Below are 21,082 nucleotides of genomic sequence, written 5' to 3' on the forward strand. Positions count from 1 at the left end.
GGCGTTCCGCCCGCCCCTCCTCCTAGGGCCCCCACCGGTAAAAGCCCAGGCTGTGAAGCTAGCCAGTCACGTGAGGCCGGGCTTGTGGGGTGCTGGAAGGCGGCCAGCTCCCCCGGCCGGTGGTTCACGGTGCTCGCTCTTAAAACACACCCGAGTGTCCCCACCGATTTCTTTGCACTTAGGAAATCGGTGTTACAAATCCCTGTGAAGGAGCCTAGCGCCTTTGAAGGTCACCCTGGGAGGACGGGGTGGGGAAAAGAGTGTTATTTGCTGTTGTGGGAGAAGAGAAGGAAGGGTTGGAAAAATCCGGATTTGACCGCCCGGGCCTACCGAGCAAGCCCCACCAGTCGTGTCGTAAGGGGGTGGGAGGAGGAGCGTGACGACCGCAAGGCACGGCCCGGGAGAAAGATGGAGGTGCGGGCTGAGGGGGGAGGGGAGGGCCGCGCCGGCCGCAGTGCGCCTGCGCGCGGAGCCTCGGCCGCGCCGGCGCGCAGAGGGGGCGGGGTGAAAGGTCACAGTGCGGCGGCGGGTCCGGTTGGCGGCGGCGGCGGCAGCGGCAGGCGGGAGCCAAGTGCCCCGGGTGTGCACGTGTGGAGAAGCGACGGTACCAGCGCGGCGGCGGGAACTCCCTTTCCCCCTTCCGGAGACCTCGAGGGCCGCGCTCGGCTTTCGCGGCCTCTGTCACCTCCTCAACTCCCTTTTCTTAGGCGAGGAGGCCGGCTGGTGGGGTTGAGTGGCCCGCGGTGAGGGCGCGGAGAACTCGGGGCGGCGAGGACGACGGCGTGGAGAGCGGTGCTAACGACGGCCTCAACAGGCGGGGAAGATGAAAGGGTGAGGGCCGGGGGGGCCGGGAAGGGGCCCGCGGGGCCCGGGTGGAGGGGCGTGGGCCCGGGCCGAGCCTGGAGCGCTGCGAAGCTGGGGAGGCGCGGGGCCGCGACCGCGCCGCGGGCCGCCGGAGGGGGCGGAGGCGAGGCTGTTGGCGGGCCCGCGGAGGCCGCGGAGTGCGGAGTCCCGGATTGCAGCCCCGAGGCCGTCCGGGGCAACGGGGAAAAGCTATTGTGAGGCGCTTGGGGCTGGCTGCTCCCCGGGGCGGACGGACGCCTGGTCCACCACCAACCCAAAAGTGCTGTAGTTTAGTTTGTGTTCGGACCCAAATCCAGGCTCGGGATCTGCAATCTCTGGACACCTTTCACGTACGTTCTCAACTTGGGAGTGTGCAGGACCTTCCGGAGGGAGAAGGAATCGGAATAGAAAGCTTAGGAGTGGGTATTAAGAGGTAGTGACTCAACTAGATTAAGGTTGGTCAGAGCGAGTGGAAGAGGGGGGGCGGGGGGATGAGCTAGTGCCCTGTTAGGAGTTGGGGGTGCCAAAATGTTTAAGGAAGTATTGAGGATCAGTAGGTGGAGCTATTGCTTCAGGAGTTTGTGTTACCCCGAGGCTGTATGAGGGGGTTACGATGTTTTCCGTACTAGATAGACATAATTTTAATCCTGCAGTTTTTTTCTTGGAGGAAATTTTGATGGAACTTTTTAGTGTGGATGAAGGTGTTTCTTTACCATTTATATCTTGTGGGCAGCAGAGAAAGAAATGGAAGGGTTTCAACCATTAGGAGCTTTCTGAGATTGAGTACCCGAACACCCCCCCCGCATTGAAAGAGCTCTCTGAGGTCCCTGAGTTTAAGTCAGATAAAAATTGTAACTGAAGCTGGGTGCTGTAATCTATTACTTTAGGAGGCGGAGATCTGGGTATTAACGGTCTGAAGCCAGCCCAGGCAGAAAAAGTCCATGAGAGAGCTTGCTTGCTTGCTTGCTTGCTTGCTTGCTTGCTTGCTTGCTCGCTCGCTCGTTGCCTCCCTCCCTCTCTCCCGTTCTGGGGCTTGAACTCAGGGCCTGAGCATTGCCCATGGTGTTTCTCAAGCTAGAGCTCTACCACTCGTGCCACAGCACCACTGCCGGCTTTTTCTATGCATATGGTACTCAGGAATCGAACCTGGGTCTTCATGCAAGTACTCTACCTACCACTAGGCCAGACTTCGGGCCCCCGTGAGATTCTTATCTCCAATAAACAACTCAGAAAAAGATGTTTGTGACCCAAGTAGTAAAGCACCAGCCTTGAGCATAAAGAGGCTCAGCTACAGCACCCAGGCATAACTGCTTTAGCAGAGTTGTTCAAAGTATTCAGTATGTCTTTTTTTTTTCCTTGCCAGACCTGGGCTTGAACTCAGGGCCTGAACACAGTCCTTGGGCTTTCTCAAGGCTAGCTCTGTACCACTTGAGCCACCGCACCAATTCCAGCCTTTTCTATGCATGTGGTACCCAGGAATCAAGCCCAGGGCTTCCTGCATGCTAGGCAAGCACCCCACCACTAAGCCAAACTCGCTGTCCCTCAGTATGTCTTGAGAAGAAAGTTAATCTCTCTCCCAAGCTATCTCGTACAGCTAAAAATTTGTAGCTATGGCCTAGTGGTAGAGTGCTTGCATAGTGTGCACAAAGACCCGGGTTCAATTCCTCGGTACCACATACATAGAAAAAACCTGGAAGTGGTGCTGAGGCTCAAGTGGTAGAGCTCTAGCCTTGAGAAATCCCAAGGACAGACAGGGCTTAGGCCCTGAGCTCAAGCCCAGGACTGGCAAAAAAAAAGTTATTTGAAATCATGGGAGAGATTCTCAAAGTTCAATTTGGTCTTAGGCCTGAAATACATACACATTTTCTCACTTTGGTTTTGATTTATTGGATATTCATTTCAGTGTTGAATTGTGTATCTTGGAAGGATTTGCTCCACTTCCATCATGATCTAGGAAGTTTGACTATTTTTTATTTTATATCTGACCCAATATATTTGGGAGGCTTAGTTTTTCTGGTAGACAGTACTGTAATCCTTGAGTATGGATACTATCTGTTATCTGGGGGGGGGGGCGTGTTTTAATTCTCATTGCTACATAGTTGATATTTGCCATGCTATATTAAAGTAATAAGGCTGAAGAGCCCCCCATGTTAAAACTGTCCTATGGATTTATAAAAGAGGAACTCTGAAGAATATTTTGGATATTTAGATCAAAATATTTGACCTAGCTCAGTTTCTACAGTATGTAATGTTCTTCCTAATAACTTGCTATGAAAATGGGGACAGAGAAGTTGCTCGCAGTCTTTGAATTAGTGTACTTATCAAATTACTTTAATTTTGAATAAGTGTAAAGTGATATAGGCACTAACAGGTGAAATTGATACAAACCTATAGTTATTGAATCTGTGCCAATCTATCTGAAACTGAGTCTTCATTAGTCAGACACTTAGGTTATGAACTTAAAATTACCTTCTTGACTGAACAGTTTCAGGATGATTTAATAGTAGTCCTTTGTATTCCCAGATTAAGGTGAACTTTTTGTTAATTAAATTCAAAGCTTGGGGCTGGGAGTGTGGCCCAGTGGTAGAGTGCTTGCCTAGCATGCACGAAGACCCAGGTTCAATTCCTCAGTACCACATACATAGAAAAAAGCCAGAAGTGGTAGAGCTCTAGCCTTGAGAAAGTCCAAGGACAGTGCTCAGGCCCTGAGCTCAAGCCCAGGACTGGCAAAAAAAAAAAAAAAAATTCAAAACTTGTTTTTCAAATGAAATCACGAAGTAGTACATTCTTTGAATTCTGTAATCACCATGTTACTATATGGTCAGTCTCCTGACTTGATTTGGAAATTCCTACAGAAAATGGTGTCTTATTCCAATTTTTTGTAAGTTTTTATTGGCTAGGTGTATTATTGTGTATTGAACAGACTGTACAGGAAGTTGAGTAGATTCATACGAAGTTGGAAATTGCAGAGCTTCCAATTAAGGATCGATCTATATTTAAATACTGTGCATTGGGTCCTAGTGCCAGTGGCTCACACCTGGAATCCTAGTTCCTCAGGGAGAGCTAGGAGATCTGAGGATTATCAAGAAAGCCCATGAAGCTTTTTGCCAGTTAACTAGCAAAAGGCTGGAAATGAAATATGGCTCAAGGAATAGAACAGCCTTGAATGAAAAAGCTCAAGGATAGCACCCAGGCCTAGATTTCAAGCCCCACCACTGGCACCAAAAGAAAATACAAATATATCTCTTGCGCATTGATGCCTGTTATAAGTAATTTGGGGACTATTTTTTCATGAGACTTTTTTGGTATTAACTCAGGATCTCTCAATTGTGTTAGTCCTTTGCCAGTTTGGCCACACTGAACACTATTTTTTGTTGATTATTTTTTAGATTGGTAGTAATAGTAACCATAAAATATTACATTGTATTGTTATTTTTCTTAGTAAATAGATTTCCATTTATTAACTTTTTGGGCTTATGTGCACATCTGAAAGTTTGAATTATGTTGGGAGATGTTATTCATTTTTTTTGTTTGTGTTTTTTTTGTGTGTTTTGTTTGTTTTTGGCCAGTCCTGGGCCTTGAGCTCAGGGCCTTATCACTGTGCTTGGGCTTTCTCAAGACTAGAACTCTACCAGTTGGGCCACAGCACCACTTCTGGCTTTTTTCTATGGATGTGTGGCACCCAGGAATCGAGCCCGGTCTTCATGCATGCTAGGCAAGCACTCTACCACTAGGTCAAACTCCTGGCCAGGAGATGTTATTTTAAACTGGTTGTTTTTAGAGATAATGGCTTGAATTTGTAGAAGGTAAGATTTGTCGTTGTTCCTCTCTAGGGAAGATAATATATTCAAATAAGAAAATTTACCTTCGACAGCTGTGACTGGTGTGGCAATGTAGTCATTAAAACCAATCCATTTGTCCTTCAACTGGTTCTGGTTTAGAAGTCTTTTTTTTCCCCTGTTGGCCATTTCTGGGGCTTGAACTCAGGGCCTGAGCACTGTCCTTGGGCTATATTTCTACCACTTGAGCCACAGCACCACTTCTGGCTTTTTCTTTTTTTCTTTTCTTTTTTTGGAGTGGTTGTGGACTTGATCTCTGGGCCTGGGTGCTGTCCCTGAGCTCTTCAGCTTGAGGCTATCCCGCCCACCCCTTGAGCCACAGCATCACTTCCGGCTTCCTTTCCAGTAGTTAATTGATGATAGGAGTCTCATAGACTTTTTTGAATGGAGATCCTCAGATCTCAGCCTCCAAGTAAGATTACAGGCGTGAGCCACCGTGCCCCTTTCTGGCTTTTTCTATTTATGTGGTACCCAGGGTTCAATTCCTGCTAGGCAGGCACTCTACCACTAGGCCAAGCTTCTGGCCCTGGTTTAGAAGTCTTTAAAGGAGATGTGAACACATGTAACCAATGTAACATCAAAGTGTAGATAGAGAAAATATTCAGAACAATAAAAGTGTGCTAATGGAAACATTAAAAGGTGTTTTTGCTTAAACGTTAGATTCTGCAGTCAGAAATGAAACTATATTGGAAATTTCCCAATAATGATTACCTCTAACAGCCTTGTGAACTTTAGGGAGAGACATGGGAGTCATCTGAGTTACATAAAGTATTATACGCCTTTGTGTTTATTTGGCCTTGTGAGGTTTTCTAATTACTTCCTTTTTGAGACAGCCAGTAGTTGGGCTCTTAACTGGAGGACCACCGTGCCTGGCTAGGTTGTCATAAACTAACTTTACTTGATTACCGTATGTTCATTATGTGCCAATGAAATAAAAAGATATGCTGAAATAGCATCTATCGACTTTTATAGGCCTGTAATTCCTTTTTTTAAAGTGTTTAAGTACAATTTTTTAAAAAATGGATGCAACATCCTACTCCAATGGGGAAGTAAATAAATGGAAAATTAAAATCTATTCCAGATTGTAATGACTAGATACAACTCTACCATAAAGCATAAGAAGATAGTTTACATATATTTATAAATAGAACTCACTGCATAATTTAGAGAGTACATTTGTTACCAATACTGGTATGTGCTTGTGCTGTTGCCATCAGTAGTGTTTGTAGACAGCTTTACTGTGGACAGTAATGCTCTGAACAGAAAATTAAGCACGTCTATTTCTATGTTGGAAACAGTTGTTTTTAAAGGTTAGTCGGGAGCTAAGCACTCAACTATTGCATCAGATCTGTTCTCCCTGTTTATCGTAATTTCTATTATCTTGACTGAATATTACTGTAAATGTGTTTGGAGAAGTAGGAAGTTGGAAGTATTGGTATAAAAATTATGCATTCTGGGGCCGGGAGTTTGACCTAGTGGTAACACAAAGACCTGGGTTCGATTCCTCAGTACCACATACATAGAAAAAAGTCAGAAGTGGTGCTGAGGCTCAAGTGGTAGAGCTGTAGCTTTGAGAAAGGTCAGGGACAGTGCCCAGACCCTCAGATTAAGCGACACACACACACACACACACGGAATCACAGATTGTGGCCAGAATAATTTTATATTACTGTACATGAAAATCTCTAGGTCTTATAAAGCATTGTTTTTCAAAGGCAGGGCTTTTGCAAGGCCAAACAAACCTGTATTAAATTTTACTTGGTTATTTCATTCTCTGGAACCCTTTTCTTTTTGTTTGTTGTTTTGTGCTATTACTGGGGCTTGAACCCAAGGCCTAGGCACTGTCCTTTAGCTTTTTTTATTTTGCTCCTGGCTGGTGCTCTTGAACCACAGCTCCATTATCTGGCTTTTTGGTGGGTTCTTTGGGGATTAGAGTCTCACAGATGTTTCTGCCCTCACTGGTTTTGAACCAGGATCCTAAGATTTCAAGCCTCCTGTGTAGCTAGGATAACATGTGTGAGATACTGGAACCCAGCATGAGTTGTATACTTTAAGCTACAAAATTATGTACTACTACTACCTTTTCTATCACCTACTTAAATTAATTCAGGCCCTTATTTACTGGCAAAATGCTAGTATTGTCCAATAGAGCAGTAAGTTAAGTTTGGTCTTGATTATAAGCTGATGTTTGGATATGTATGCTACGAAATTACTTGAATTATGTTTCTGTTGACTTAATACTCTTTACAAATACCTAATATGCCCACTAGGCTCTTAAAAAACCAAAGTTGTATAAAACATGAATCTGTTTTCAGATGGCAAATATTCTGAATGTTAGTCCAGTGTACCACACTTGGTAGGATTACTACTAGTTTCTTGGCTTCTGAACCTTTGTTTGTTGTCATCTGAACAAGGATTGCTTAATTCTAAATTGTAAATTCTAATCTGTTGCTGGTGTCTAAGCCATCACTATGAGTTCTCAGACTGCAAAAAGAAATCTTACTGAAACCTGTGATAAGAGACAAATTTGCCACTTTTAGTTCTGTGTCTGTACTTTTCTGTGATGGGAAAAAACAAAAACCTGAGTCATACTTAAATTGTTCTGTCAAGGTGCTTTCTCCAGTTTGCTGTTGTGCTTGTTCTCTTACCTTTCATGTATAATATTCTTTACAAATTACCTGATATGCCCACTGAGCCAAGTAGGGCATTCTCATTGAATCTTCACTCATATCTCAGTTAAGAATTACAGATCATATATCTATAATCTATTAATGAGGCGGGGGGGGGGGGGGAGTACAAAGGCAAGCCAAGAAGGAAAGAAGATTTAATAGGTTCTAAGACTATGGCAAAAATCTCCAAGTATAAACTAGATCGGTGACCATAACTAGGTGATAAAGGGCTTTATAAAAAGATTATTTTGATGACATCATGGTTGCATGATCTCCTTTTCTCTAAGCTTTCTTCGTTAAACTATTAGAATTCCATCCATCATGCTAATGTAGGAAAAGGTTATAGAGATAGTTGAGGACACAAAACTAACAGTAATTAAAATAGGACAGAATTGGGGCTGAGAATTTGTTCTAGTGGCCGAGTGCTTTCCTAGAATGCATGAAGACCCAAGGTTCCATTCCTCAGAACCACATACATAGAAAAGGCCAGAAGTGGCACTGTGACTCAAGTGGTAGAGCTCTAGCCTTGAGAAAGTTTTGAGAAATAACTATGCTCAGGCCCTGAGTTTAGGCCCCAGGGCTGGCAAAAAAAAGGACAGAATTCCTTACATAAGCAGCTTAAAAGGGAAAGATGAGTATGTTTTTCTCAGTATCAGAGGTCCATGATTGGCTTGCTTCTTTTCTGTAGGCCTGTTTAAAGCAGAATATATTATTAGGAACATATGGCAGAGTAAACTAGTAAAATCTCATGGTGTCAGAAAGCAGTGGAGAGAGAGGAAAGATGAATAGAGGTAGATGCTTTTTGATTTATGACCATATCATGAATAAATCATGTGATCAGTTTTGGACAAATTGAATTTCAGCTACCTATGGAGATTCCTTATATCAGTCAGAAATACAAGCCAAGATTCTGAAGTTTAAGAACATTTAAATGGTAATACAGGTGTTCTAACTTACCTTATTCTCAGTGATGTAAGGATGCCTATAAACAACTTTCAATCCAAGAACCCTTTTTCCCCCTAAAGTGTTTTCCAGCCTAAAATGTCAATAGTAAAAAAAATTGAGAAAGCGCTATGAGCTACATATCAAGGGCTAGAAATTATTGGATTTGGTGTAGGTAATTTATTAACTGCTTGAAATACATTCTACAGTTTTGTAAAAAAAAAAAAGATAAAGTATAAAAGTAAATGCTGTAGTTGTACAGAGATGTTAGATCTTACAAGGAAAACAATAGTATATCTCACATGAGGTAAAAATCTTGATGGGATTAAGAACTAAAAAGTTAGTAGTTGAGCTGGGAATGTGCTTAGTGACAAGAATACTTGCCTAGCATGCATAAAGCCCTGGGTTTGATTTCTCAGTATATGCCACATACACACACACACCAAAAAACAATGAAAGTAGGGCTGTGGCTCAAGTAATAGAGTATCCTTGAGCAGAAGTAGCTCAGGGTTAAAGTGCCAGGCGCCATTGGCTCACACCTATATAATCCTGGCTACTCATGAAGGATCCAGGTTCAAAGCCAGACCAGGCAGGAAAGTCCATGAGACTCATATCTCCAGTTCACCACCAGAAAACTGGAAGTGGCACTGAGGCTCCAGGGTTAGAGCTCAGGGACAGTGTCTAAGCCCAGAGTTCAAGACCCAAACTGACCCCCCAAAAAAAGAGAAGAATTTAAGATGTGCTTTGATAAATCCTGAATTGGCTTACTTTTAGGTTGGAGTTTATTCTCTAGTGGAGTTATTCTTTAATGTAATTTACTGAAGGTAAGACTTTAGAACAAGATTTAACAACAACAAAAAAACTACATCTTGAAAATTTTAAAGTCAAACCATAGCTAAACTTTTATCCTTGCTTAAAATGTTTTGAGCTTTATGTGCCTTTTACTGTCCATATCAGATCAATATCCCCTTCCCACTTCATTTTCTCTCCCTCCCCCCTTCCCCCCCCTCCCTCCCCCCCCCCTCTCTCTCTCTCAGGGGCCTCTTGAGTAAAGATGATTTCTTTGAAGGAAAATAATATTGCTGATCTTGGATCTATAGTAGGATTTCCTAGATAGATGTAAACCTGATTCTGGCCTCTTTGGTAACTATGTAATGGAGCACTTATATGTAAAATGAGATGTAGTTTCTAAAATCCCTTCCAGATGAAACATTAAACAAGAAATAGCCAATTTAGTGCCAGGCAATAAATTTTAACTACTTGGCTATTTCTTGTTTAATATAAGATGATTTTGAGCTTTAGATTATGTTTTCATTTATTTACTTTTGATCTTTAAAAATCACTTTATACGGTGGAGTCATGCCCCATCTTGTGGTCTTTTGCAATACTACCAGTAAATCTGTTGTTACAGTTATGGCCATGATTGCCATTATCATTTTAATATATCAGAATACTTGAGAGCTTTTTTTAGTATGAATCCCCCTCCAAAATTTATCTTGATATTTAATTACCATTGAAACCAGGCTAAGAGATGGACTCTTAAAGAGTTAATTGGGCTATGAGTACTCCACCTTCATGATTAGATTAAGACTTTTGTCACAGAAGTGAGTCAGCCTCCTTTCCCTTTTATGTATCCTCACTGGATCTTGGATTTACCTATGTCCAGAACTGTGAGTCAAAAATCCTAATCTTTGGTATTATTGGAGCTGCAGAAAATGGACAAAGATAGTGCTTCTTGTCTAATACTCGTACTCTCTCACTTTTGCCACCGCTTGTTTTGTAAGCTGTGAGGAAAGATTCTTACTTTCATACCAAGAGTTCAAATATTACAACATGTAAGATATGACTGCTCATGCCTGTAACCTTAGCTTCTCGGAAGGTTGAGATTTGAAGGTTACTAAGGGTTCCAAGGCAGCAGAAGCTGGTAATATATAGTGAAGTGAACGACTTAGACATTAGATGAGGGTAACTTGATCACAGGTACTACAGTCTATTGATAACCAAGACAGCTAAGTGGGTAACAGGAAGCTAATATAACATGTGAAGATGTCCTTGGGGAGAAAATAGTGATTCATGGCCCAGGTAGAACTTAGTAGAAGTTAAATGAGGGTTTATAAATTTTATTTATTTCTGGAATTTTGTTTGTTTTTAGCTGGGCCTGGGGCTTGAATTCTGGCGTACTCTGAGCTGCTTTTGTTCAGGGCTACTGCTCTTGAGTCACTGTCACTTCTGGCTTCGAACCACAATCCTCAGATCTCAGCCTCCTGAGTACCTAGTAAAAAGGGTTGGATTTGTCAATTATGAGAAAAATAACAGTTACCACTTAATATAATTTTAGCAAATGAAGCTAATTATATTTTATTGAGTACATTTTGATTTGTTCCAGTAGCCGGATCGAGCTGGGAGATGTGACACCACACAATATTAAACAGTTGAAGAGACTGAACCAAGTCATCTTCCCGGTCAGCTACAATGACAAATTCTACAAAGATGTGTTGGAGGTTGGCGAGCTAGCAAAACTTGGTATCATACGTTTTTTTTCCCTTTTTTTTTGTAATTGTATTTTTCAACTGTATCTGTTAGTATTAGATAGAACAGGAAGAGTTAACTAATATCTTTATTTTACAAGTGAGAAAATTGTAGTGATCCTGGTTTTGAGGGGGGAAATCAGAAATCAAAAAGAACTTTAAAAGAAAACATTAAATATTCTTTGTGATATCGATGCACCTTTCTGGCAGTGAGGGCTTAGGCAGTATAAGAGGTTTGAGGCCGTTGTTATACTGTAGCTGAATAATTTTCAGTGCTGATAGCAATAACTTTGTCTTTAATGAGTTGGAGAATATTAAATAAGATTTGTGATTTTGTGTTGAACTTTGTGTCTTTGTATGCTCCATGGCAGCCTATTTCAATGATATAGCTGTCGGTGCAGTATGCTGTAGGGTGGATCATTCACAGAATCAGAAGAGACTTTACATCATGACACTAGGATGTCTTGCACCTTACCGAAGACTAGGAATAGGTAAAAATATTTGTGCTTTACTTCTTTAAAGATACATAAGTACCTGGCATGTTAGTCTTGTTTGATATATTATATCAACTTCTTTCAGGAATACTGGGAAAACATTACTGGATTATTTATTATATAAAGTGAAAACTTGTGTTTTTTAACGTAATTCAACTGGAAGCTCTGTAGGAAATTGTTCCCTTTTGCCCACATTTCATTTTGCTCACTTTACATTTTTTGTTAAACTTAGGTAACTATTACAAAGAACGAAATTTAAGGAAACAAGTATGTCTGCATACTTCATAAATTCTACATTAGGATGAATTAAGTAGTTAAAATGAGAAATGGGTCCAATTTAAAGGTTTATTTATAAAGTTATTTGTCTTATAGGAACAAAAATGTTAAATCATGTCTTAAACATCTGTGAAAAAGATGGCACTTTCGACAACATCTATCTGTAAGTACAAAAATACTGATATTTGGGGGCTGGGAGTTGGGCCTAGTGGTAGAGTGCTTGCCTAGCATGCATGAAGACCCAGTTTCAATTACTTGGTACCGCATACATAGAAAAAGCTAGAAGTGGTGCTGTGGCTCAAGCAGTAGAGCTATAGCCTTAAGAAAAACAGAGGATAGTGCTCAGGCCCCGAGTTCAAGCCCTGGGACTGGCAAAAAAAAAAAAAGAATACTGATATTTTTAATTAAGTTAAATAAATTAAGTTTAGCCTTTGTTAGAAATTTTGGAATCTGATTACTTACTGTATCTTCCAGGTTCCTATTCCAACCCCTAGTAACCAAAATCTGAGAATGTTCTAATTTATATATAAAATGACATACTGTTTATGGATGACCTATGCATATCTTCCCAATATGTTTTAAATCAATTTTAATTACTTTGAATTCCAAATACAGTGTAAGTACTATGTAAATATTTTTATACCGTACTATTTTAAGAAGTGACAAGAAATAGTGTACATGTTCAGTAAAGAACTTTTTTCTGAATATTTGAAATTTGGGTTTTATTTGATTTTGTCAAAAGCCATCAATATGGAAGGTGGACTACAGTTGTTACAAAGTTTTGTTTGAACAATAGACTAAGAACCTGAAATAAAACACATAGCTTTATGTATTGAGAAAAGAGTTTAAAATCAGAGATAAAGTTGGAATTACAGTTTAGATGTTCAGAATTTAAAGCTACAAATGCCATTTTATTATTTTTCTCATGTTTATATTCTCTGCTTTTTCAAGGCTGTCAGCAACATGTTCATTTCAGACTAGGAATTGATAACCCAAATCAGAGATGGCCTAGCTGAACTAACACTTGAATTTCAGAATGCTGCAGTTTAAGAATAAAAACATAAGATTGCAACCATGATTTGTTCTTTATTTTTTTGTGGGAGTATGGGAGTACTGAACTCAGGGCCTGGGCTGTGGGCTGGGTCCTTTTTTTTGGTTCGTTGTGCCACTTGAACTCTGGGCCTATATGCTGTCCCTGAACTCCTCAGCTCAAGGCTGCCACCCTACCCCTGGGGCCACAGTGCCACTTCTTGTTTGCTAGTGGTTAATTGCAGCTAAGAGTCTCATGTCCTTTAGTGTCTGGGCTGGCTTTGAACCGTGATCCTCAGATCTCAGCCTCTTGAGTAGCTAAGATTACAGGCGTGAGCCACTATGCACAGCTTCCCTTACCTATTTTGCTCAAGCCTGGAGCTCTACTGCTAGAGCCACAGTTGCACTTCAAGTTTTTTAGTAGTGAATTGGAAATAGTGTCTCTTGCATTTTCTTGCCTGGGCTGGCTTCAAACTGTGATCCTCAGATCTCAGTGTCTTGAGCATCTAGGATTAAGGTATAAATCACTAGCTTCTGGCTTAGAAATTCTGAATTTCTTAATGTTAGAACATAGCATATATTTATTTCATCACCATCCCTATGCTTATTTTGGATACTTCAATTAAAAAATTCTTTCCAGTAAAAAGTATGATAATACCTTACCCTTTTTAACTGTCAAATAAAAAACAATTAATGAAACATCTGTTTTACAAATGAAAAAGACTACAAGGGTTTCTCTTTATGGATTATAACTGATCTGTCTTAACTACTAGTAATGTAAAGAGAATCTCTACAAAATAGTTCCAACTAATTTGAAGCTATTTTAATCTGTCTTTAGAAGAAGAATTAAAAGCTAATGGAAACAGAAGACATGTACAAAAGGAAATGTACTCGTTAGCTGACTCATGTCATTGTAATCCCTCTGTACATCACCTTTATAATGCCAATAAAGTAAATTAATTTTTTAAGCTGATGGAACGTAAAATTTATTGTTACCATCTTATATTTCAGGCATGTCCAGATCAGTAATGAATCAGCGATTGACTTCTACAGGAAGTTTGGCTTTGAGATTATTGAGACAAAGAAGAACTACTATAAGAGGATAGAGCCTGCAGATGCTCATGTGCTTCAGAAAAACCTCAAAGTCCCCTCTCTTCAGAATGCAGATATGCACAAGACAGACAACTAAACGAATTTCATATGAACTTTCTTGCACTTGCTTGTCGCCAAATAAAAGAGGCCCATTGATTCCCTCCCCCCTTTAAGCTTTCTCCCTCATTCTTGTTTTTCTTGCTTTTCTTCTAAAAGTTTAATACTTTCACAGACTTTTTTTTAAATCATGTTTGGATTGTTTCAGTTCTCTTATTGTTGTGAGTGGTTACATTAAGGAAGAAGGTTGATCTGTTTTGTTTCAGTTAATAAGATGTATCCTCCCAAAAATTTGAGTATCAGATGACTTGGAAATTTTTAGCTGATTTTATGTCCTGCTTTCATATTGAAGGTCAGAGTCTACAAATATTGTTGATCTCAAAAGATAAAATGAAGCAGTAGCAATATCTTATTTTCGAATTCGTAGACAAGTGTAGTGTTTTGGGTACTTGGGGTTTGTAAAGACTTGATTTGGGGGATGCTAACCCCTAGACATTGCCTTCACTCCATCTTTAGTCCTTCGAGCACTCTCTCATAATCCCTGTAAGAAATAATAAGCTTACTTAGTTTTTAAAACAACTTTTTTTCCTCTAATGGGTGGGACAGTTTAGGTAGTGTTATATTTTTTCTAAGTATTTGGTTAAATTGCTTTTTCAATAGTAGGCTGGTTGTTAACAGGTTTATTTTTCTTGCTATTGATGGTTCCTAGAGGCATTAACTTTTGAAGTGTAAGCTGGTGAGATTAATTTTTTTAATATGCCCGCAAGAGTTACGGCCTTTAACTGACCTGAAGAAATTTCATTGTGATTGAGTTTTTCTTATATTTTTGTTTCAGTAGGCCTGGCAATAGTCTAACCTTAAAAGTTGATGTCATTATAAGTCAGTACCTCTAAATAAGCACCTATTTTCTCTTGGACATATTGAAAAATCCTGAAAGCTTAGACAGACTTGTTGCACAATAAAATGCATTTATTGTCAACTAATATGGGCTGTTAAAAGTGTGGCCACTGAGTGCTTGGTTATAGAGAAAAGAATAGACAGTATTTTTAAGAATAACATAGCTATGCTGTTGCATTTCTGTTGGAGTATATCCCAGATTTGCTTTACTCTTGTGCCTATAATATTGAATTTAAGAATTTGGAGTAAGAGGAATGGTTAAACTAATTGCTTCTGTCCTTGATGAGAGGTTAGAAGTATAAAGTGTTAATAATGCAAATATCACTGTGATCTCTTGTATTGACAGTTCTGGTTTGTGCCAGACCATTTTCTGGCATATAGGGAATCTCTGACAAGTTGATAACTTTGTAAGATGAGAGATGTCTGAATTACTCATTTCCTGCCCATTGTTCCATTGCTAATATTTAGAAGATTTTAGATTGTCAGTAGTGACAGTCCAAGGAATATCTGATTAGACTTTGAAACAATACACAGGGCTTGTCACTCAATTTTAAAAGGCAGTTTAATTCATGGTATTTATCCTTTTATGTAAAATTCTGGGATAAAAGACTCATTTAAGAGTAGATTAAAGGACAAAATTATCTTACAAAGTGTTTGTGCACACTTTTAATCGTAAGTTTTTGTTTGAGACTGTGTAAGTGCAAAGTAAAGAAGACTTCAGCAGTCTTGAGTGCCAAGAAAGGAGAGGAAAGAATATAGTTGCTGAGTTTATAGGGTTGTAATCTTAAGGTTGTAAAAATGTAGAAAGACCACACTGGTTTCTTGGGTATTAGTTTCTTGAAGAGTCTAAATCTAAGCTTAGAAGACAATAAATTTAGCATTAAGCACCTTTACCTTTATGGATAAGCTTCAGCTTGCTCTTGCCAAGAGAAGAGTGCTTGAGTTACAGAAAACATAATTAGTTTGAAGAAATCAGCCCTTTTGTATGTAAACTTCCAGATATCAAAGTAGATTTTGATATATAAATGAGTTTTCTGAGATGACACTGCCTCTATTTCTATAACCCTTTCACCTGGACTATCTAAGCAGTCCTATGAATGTATTCCTAAGTGTGGTTATTGAAAACCGAATAGCTGCCTCATGAAATTAGATACATGTTGTAAAGAGGGGAAAAATATTAAAGTTTGAATTGATTGTGTAGGCTCCCTATCATTATAGTTTCTTTTTCCACACTAGTGAATGACATTATCTAAATTTTAAGTGTGTGTAATGGGTTAATTGTCCTACATCAAACTTGTATTGAATAATTCCATCCACTTACAGAAGAGAAAGATATGGAAGAGGTAGAACCTGGGCACTATATATGCCTGTGAATCAGTAAAGAGTAAAAGTAATGCTCCTTATTGAGTTGGTTATTTTGATTTTAAAAAATCTGAGGTGAATCAGTTCTCTTCATTGGAGCATCACTGATTATATCATTTTTCAGGACAGATAGTTATACTGGGGCAAATAGGTTAAAATTGAACTGTATGGTATTTGCGTTTAGGTTCAAAAGGACAGAATCTGTAGAAAAATCTATGTAACATAAAATTTGTCCAGATTTGTTTTCATTTGGAGAAAGGAGTTCTGAAGTATCTCTAAAGCAGTTTTTACTCATCAATTAAATTGAAAGTCCTCCAAACAAAACTATTGGGAAACTATGGTGTGTAGTGGTGGAAAAGAAAAGCTCCCTCAGTTTTTGGAGGGAATAACTTTAAAAATACTTAAATGGCTAAGTTTACTTGGTGCAGTTAAGATAAACTTGTCAATTTTAACATTGCTGTTACGTCTGAAATAAACTTATGTGATGTTCTGGTAGTGATCTGTGATGTATATAAATGTCAGAAAAAAATCCTGAATTGTGCTGAATCCTGCAGTGTACAATTCTACATAGTCATTGTCTACCTTCTAACATCTAAAAGCTCATGAAAAATAGTCCTAGTGTAAAACAGGCATGGTAATGCAGATCTTTTGGAACTGATAAGCTGCATAATGCTTTATAGCATGATCCCCCAGTAAAAGAAAAAGTCCTAGGAAATATCCTGCTGTATTATGAATGTAATTGTTAAAAAGTTAGATTGACATTAGGCTGCAAGCTGTTAATAGTTTATATTGACAATATATTTAGCCATTTCTTTGTAATGAAGGAGTTGAACAGTTGGGGGAATGCGAATTCATTTATTTCCCCATCTTTCCCTTCTAACTAACATCAAACATGAATTCCCCCCACCCCTCAATCCTGGGGACTGTACTTGGGGCCGGAGCACTGTCATTGTGGGCTTTCTCAGTGCTACTGCTCTACCACGTGAGCCTTAGCACCACTTCCACCTTTTCTGTATGTGGTACCAAGGAATTGAACCTGGAACTTTGTGTACTCTACCACTAGGCCAAACTCCTGACCCCTGAAATTTTTTATCTACATAGAATGTAGCTAAATCAGAGTGTTTGCCCATCATGGACAATGTCTTGGATTTGATCCAGGGCACCACAAAATAAGAAAATATTAATTTGTAGATTATTAAGTATTCAGTAACCATAAATTATTGCATAATTATAATCAAAAAGTTCTTAAGGGTTTATTTCATTCAAAATTAATTTGTGCCTGGTATATCTTACTTATCAGAGCACTCCAAAATTTAACAACTAGAAACAAATGTTAAGAATCTACATGCAGCTTACTGGTGTTTCTAACTGAAGATCTCATAAATTTGTAGTCAGACTTGTCAGAATTGTATCTTTCAGGCTTGAGAACTGGACCCACCACTGGGACTCATGACATCAGTTTCTTACTATCTGGGTCTCTCTATAGGGCTGCCAAAAAGCTCATAATTGGTGTCTTTATGAGTTATCCATGAAAATAAGCTGAAGCTAATTTCCTTTTACAAAACCTTTGGATAAAAGTTTTACTCGAGGGCCGTGAGTTTGGCCTAATGGTTAAAGTGCTTGCCTAGCATGCACGAAGACCCAGGTTCGATTCCTTGGTACCACATACATACAAAAAAGCCGGAAGTGGTGCTGAGGCTCAAGTGGTAGAGCTCTGGCCTTGAGAAAGTCCAAGGATAGCGCTCAGGCCCTGAGCCCAAGCCCAGGACTGGCAAAAAAAAAAAGTTTTACTCGAATAGTTAGAAGGTACTAAATAAGATGAAGCAACAGCTAAATAGCCTAAGCTTTTGGGGGATGGAGGGACTTGAACTCAGCCTGCCTGGGCACTTTCCCTTAGCAGTCCCTTTTACAACTATCTTTTGAATCTTGAAAAATAACTGCCTCTCTGTAGTCATAATGAAAGTGTAATCCAACACAGGAAAATTCTCTAGTGGGCATAATATTTTGATCTTTATGATCTTTGTGATACTTTTTCATAAACATGAACTCTGAGTTCCATGAAACAGGTAAGTACATTGAAGCTTGTGTTCAAGGATTGTAGTGTTAAAAGGGTTTTCTTTGTTTCTTGGACCAAACTTATGTGAACTATGTTAATCATTTCACTAAAGCTTTTTCCTAAAGAAAAACAATTTATATGAAGACAATTGAGTCTGTAGTTAAAATGTTCCCCACAAATCGAAGATTTGTAGATTTTATCCAACAAGAAAGCACCAATTTTACAATTTCTTCAAGAAAAAATTTTGTCAAATCCCAACAATACATTAGAAGGATTTATCATCAAATCGATTGTGTTCAATGGGGAGAGGGGAAAAACACTTAGGTTGGGTAGAAAAGGATCTGAAATTGATACAAAAGTTGCTAAAATATCTTTGCAAGCGGGTACAAGCTACAAACATCAGTTGCATGTCCACCAGTAAAAATAGATGGAAACAAATAGCATCTGCAGTATTGGGGATTAACACCACATTTAGGAGACTAGGTTTGATCTCCAGCAAAATATAAGTAAAAATGCATTGCCAGGACAAAAGTAGAATATTTTTGCAGAATTCAAGACTTAGTGAATCATCTCTCCCTCAGTTAAATAGATCTTACTCTGGAGGCTGAGATCAGAGGATTGAGGTTTAAAAAGAACCTGAGCAGTAATGTCAGTAAGATTCTTGTCTCCAACAAACCAGTGCAAAGCTGAAAATGGAGCTGTGGCTCAGCCTTCAGTGGAAAAAAGTTCCAGGCAATAAGTTCAAGCCAGTGTACTGGCACACACATACAATCAGAGACCCTAGTCAAATTTTATTTTTTTAATGGCCCAATTCTATGTAGAAATGCAATTGAGGACTCACTGCTTTCAAACATGCTACATAAAGACAATGGGTGGTAGAAACAGATAAAGGCTATGGAATAAGAATATGTCTGGCTGGGCACCGTGGCTCATCCCTATAATCCTAGCTACTTAGGAGGATGAGATCTGAGGATGGTTCATAGCCAGCTGGGGCAGTAAGTACCTTGAGACTCCAATTAGCCACCCAGAAGTGGTGAAATGGCTCACCATGTAGGGCGGTAGCCTTTAGCTGAAGAGCTCAGGGACAGCACCCAGGCCCAGAGAGTCCAAGCCCCAGAACCAATAAAAGCACTTAAACTATCACTTAATCTTTATATAAAGTACAAATATTTCACTAGGGAAAAGATTGTCATTTGAAAAATTAATGCTGGAAAATTGGTTTTCCCAATGCAAAAGTGAATTTTGGTCCATACCTCCACAATAAACAAAAATCAACTTATAATCCACCATAGCCAGACCTGATGGCAGTTGCCTGTGTAGTACTGGGGCACTGAGTTGGGAGGAATACTTGAACCCATGAAAGTAAGACAGTCTCAAAATAAGGAACACACACCTTGTGTGTGATCTTAGGTATGACACCATAGGACATTCTCTCCATAAAATAAACTGTACTTGGGCTGGGAGTTTGGCCTAGTGGTAGAGTGCTTGCCTAACATGCATGAAGACCCAGATTCGATTACTCAATACCATCTACATAGAAGAAAGCCAGAAATGGTGCTGAGGCTCAAGTGGTAGTGGTAGAGCTCTTGCCTTGAGATAAGCCCAAGGACAGTGCCCAGGCCCTGAGCTCAAGCTCAGGACTGGCAAAGAAAAAAAAGGGGGGGGGAGTGGAGTGGGAATTTGGTCTAGTGGTAGAGTGGTAGAGTGTTTGCCTGGCATGCACAAGGACCCAGGTTTGATTCATTGGTACCACATGCATAGAAAAACCAAAGTGGTGCTGTGGCTTAAGTGGTAGAGGGCTACACTTGAGGGAATGCCAAGGACAGTGCTCAGGCCCTGAGTCCAAAGCCCAAGAACTGGAAAAAAAAAATTGAAATTCAATACTGGGAGACAGGATTAGGGCAGGAAAAAAGGAATGAATTAGGAGGGTAGTTTGAGGGTGAGAGATGTATATGTTCATTTTCATATTGCAGAAATGGCCTCAGAGGTATGCATATGGCCAATTTATCATCTACATTTTACATATGTGGGTCGGTTGTGTGTTAATCATACTTCCAGTTGGTATATGAAAACAAAATTTTGAAACTTTTACACTGATTTTTATCAAAATAAAATTTTCTTTTGCTTCTAAATGTATTGTGTATATATACACACATAAATACATATACATATATGTGTAAATATATATTTATGGAGGGGAGGAGTCCATGGACTTGAACTCAGGCCATAGGCTTTTTGTGCTCAAGGCTAGTGTTCTACCTCTTATAGAACTTCTGGATGTTTTCTTTTTTTGCTTGATAGTTAATTGGTGATGAATGTCATTAGGCTTTCCTGCTTCAGCTGACTTTTAACTGCTCAGTACTTAGGATTACAGGTGTGAGCCACTTGCTCTCGGCTAATATATTTTAACTGGTTTACAAAACTCAAAAGTCTGTTTTCTAAGTCATCAAAACAACTTATTTGGTTTGAATTTAGACTTGTGCCCTCTAGTTTAAGAAATTATGTATATTCTAGGGGCTGGGAGTTTGGCCTAGTGGTAGAGTGCTTGCCTAGCATGCACAAAGACCTGGGATCCACTCCTCAGTACCACATACATAGAAAAAAGCCAGAAGTGGTGCTGTGGCTCAAGTGGTAGAGCTCTAGTCTTGAGAAAGCCCAAAGACCAGTGCTCAGGCCCTGAGCCCAAGCCCACGACTGGCCAAAAAAAAAAAAAAAAAAAAAAAAGACAATAAATCATGTATATTCTAGAATTTATATTAACCAAACACCTTATATTCTTACCGCAATGGGGAAGCATTACTTAAGTTGAACATATAAGATTTTTGTACTTGCCACTTGATTGTGTTATTGTGAGTACTGTTAAGGTTCTGAGTTATGGGGTCTTATCTGAAGCTTGGATTGGGGCGTGTCAAGTTCATACAACTAAAACTTCATTGGCTCAGATGCAAAGAATTAAAGCAAAATTTCAGACTACTAGTGACGTAGTGTTAAAGCAACA

The 21,082-nt window shown here is 39.6% G+C and overlaps 1 protein-coding gene across 4 annotated transcripts; it reads left to right on the top strand.

The window, feature by feature from the left end:
• Positions 1 to 97: 97 nt before the first annotated feature.
• Positions 98 to 13,885, top strand: Naa50 (N-alpha-acetyltransferase 50, NatE catalytic subunit). Of its 4 annotated transcripts, none has more exons than XM_090346281.1 (6): positions 98 to 229; positions 708 to 831; positions 10,680 to 10,816; positions 11,193 to 11,312; positions 11,688 to 11,754; positions 13,632 to 13,885. In XM_090346281.1, exons 2-6 carry the CDS (start codon positions 824 to 826, stop codon positions 13,807 to 13,809), a joined length of 510 nt encoding a protein of 169 aa, XP_090202407.1. In that variant the 5' UTR covers positions 98 to 229; positions 708 to 823; the 3' UTR covers positions 13,810 to 13,885. The 4 variants fall into 4 exon arrangements, with proteins under 4 accessions (XP_090202407.1, XP_090202392.1, XP_090202414.1 ...); XM_090346266.1 differs by lacking the exon at positions 98 to 229 and adding an exon at positions 505 to 604; XM_090346288.1 differs by lacking the exon at positions 98 to 229 and adding an exon at positions 505 to 604 and having other exon boundaries at positions 10,683 to 10,816.
• Positions 13,886 to 21,082: the final 7,197 nt, after the last annotated feature.

The sequence above is a fragment of the Megascapheus bottae genome, chromosome 1, assembly GCF_031878675.1.
Source record: "Megascapheus bottae isolate mThoBot1 chromosome 1, mThoBot2.hap1, whole genome shotgun sequence".
In the NCBI taxonomy this organism is placed as follows: Eukaryota; Metazoa; Chordata; class Mammalia; order Rodentia; family Geomyidae; genus Megascapheus; species Megascapheus bottae.

Bases quoted from the DNA above. Each gene is read 5' to 3' on its own strand.
- Naa50 (XM_090346281.1), top strand. The intron at 10,817-11,192 runs GTATCATACGTT...GCTCCATGGCAG, and splicing joins TGGCGAGCTAGCAAAACTTG to CCTATTTCAATGATATAGCT. The intron at 11,755-13,631 runs GTAAGTACAAAA...CTTATATTTCAG, and splicing joins ACTTTCGACAACATCTATCT to GCATGTCCAGATCAGTAATG.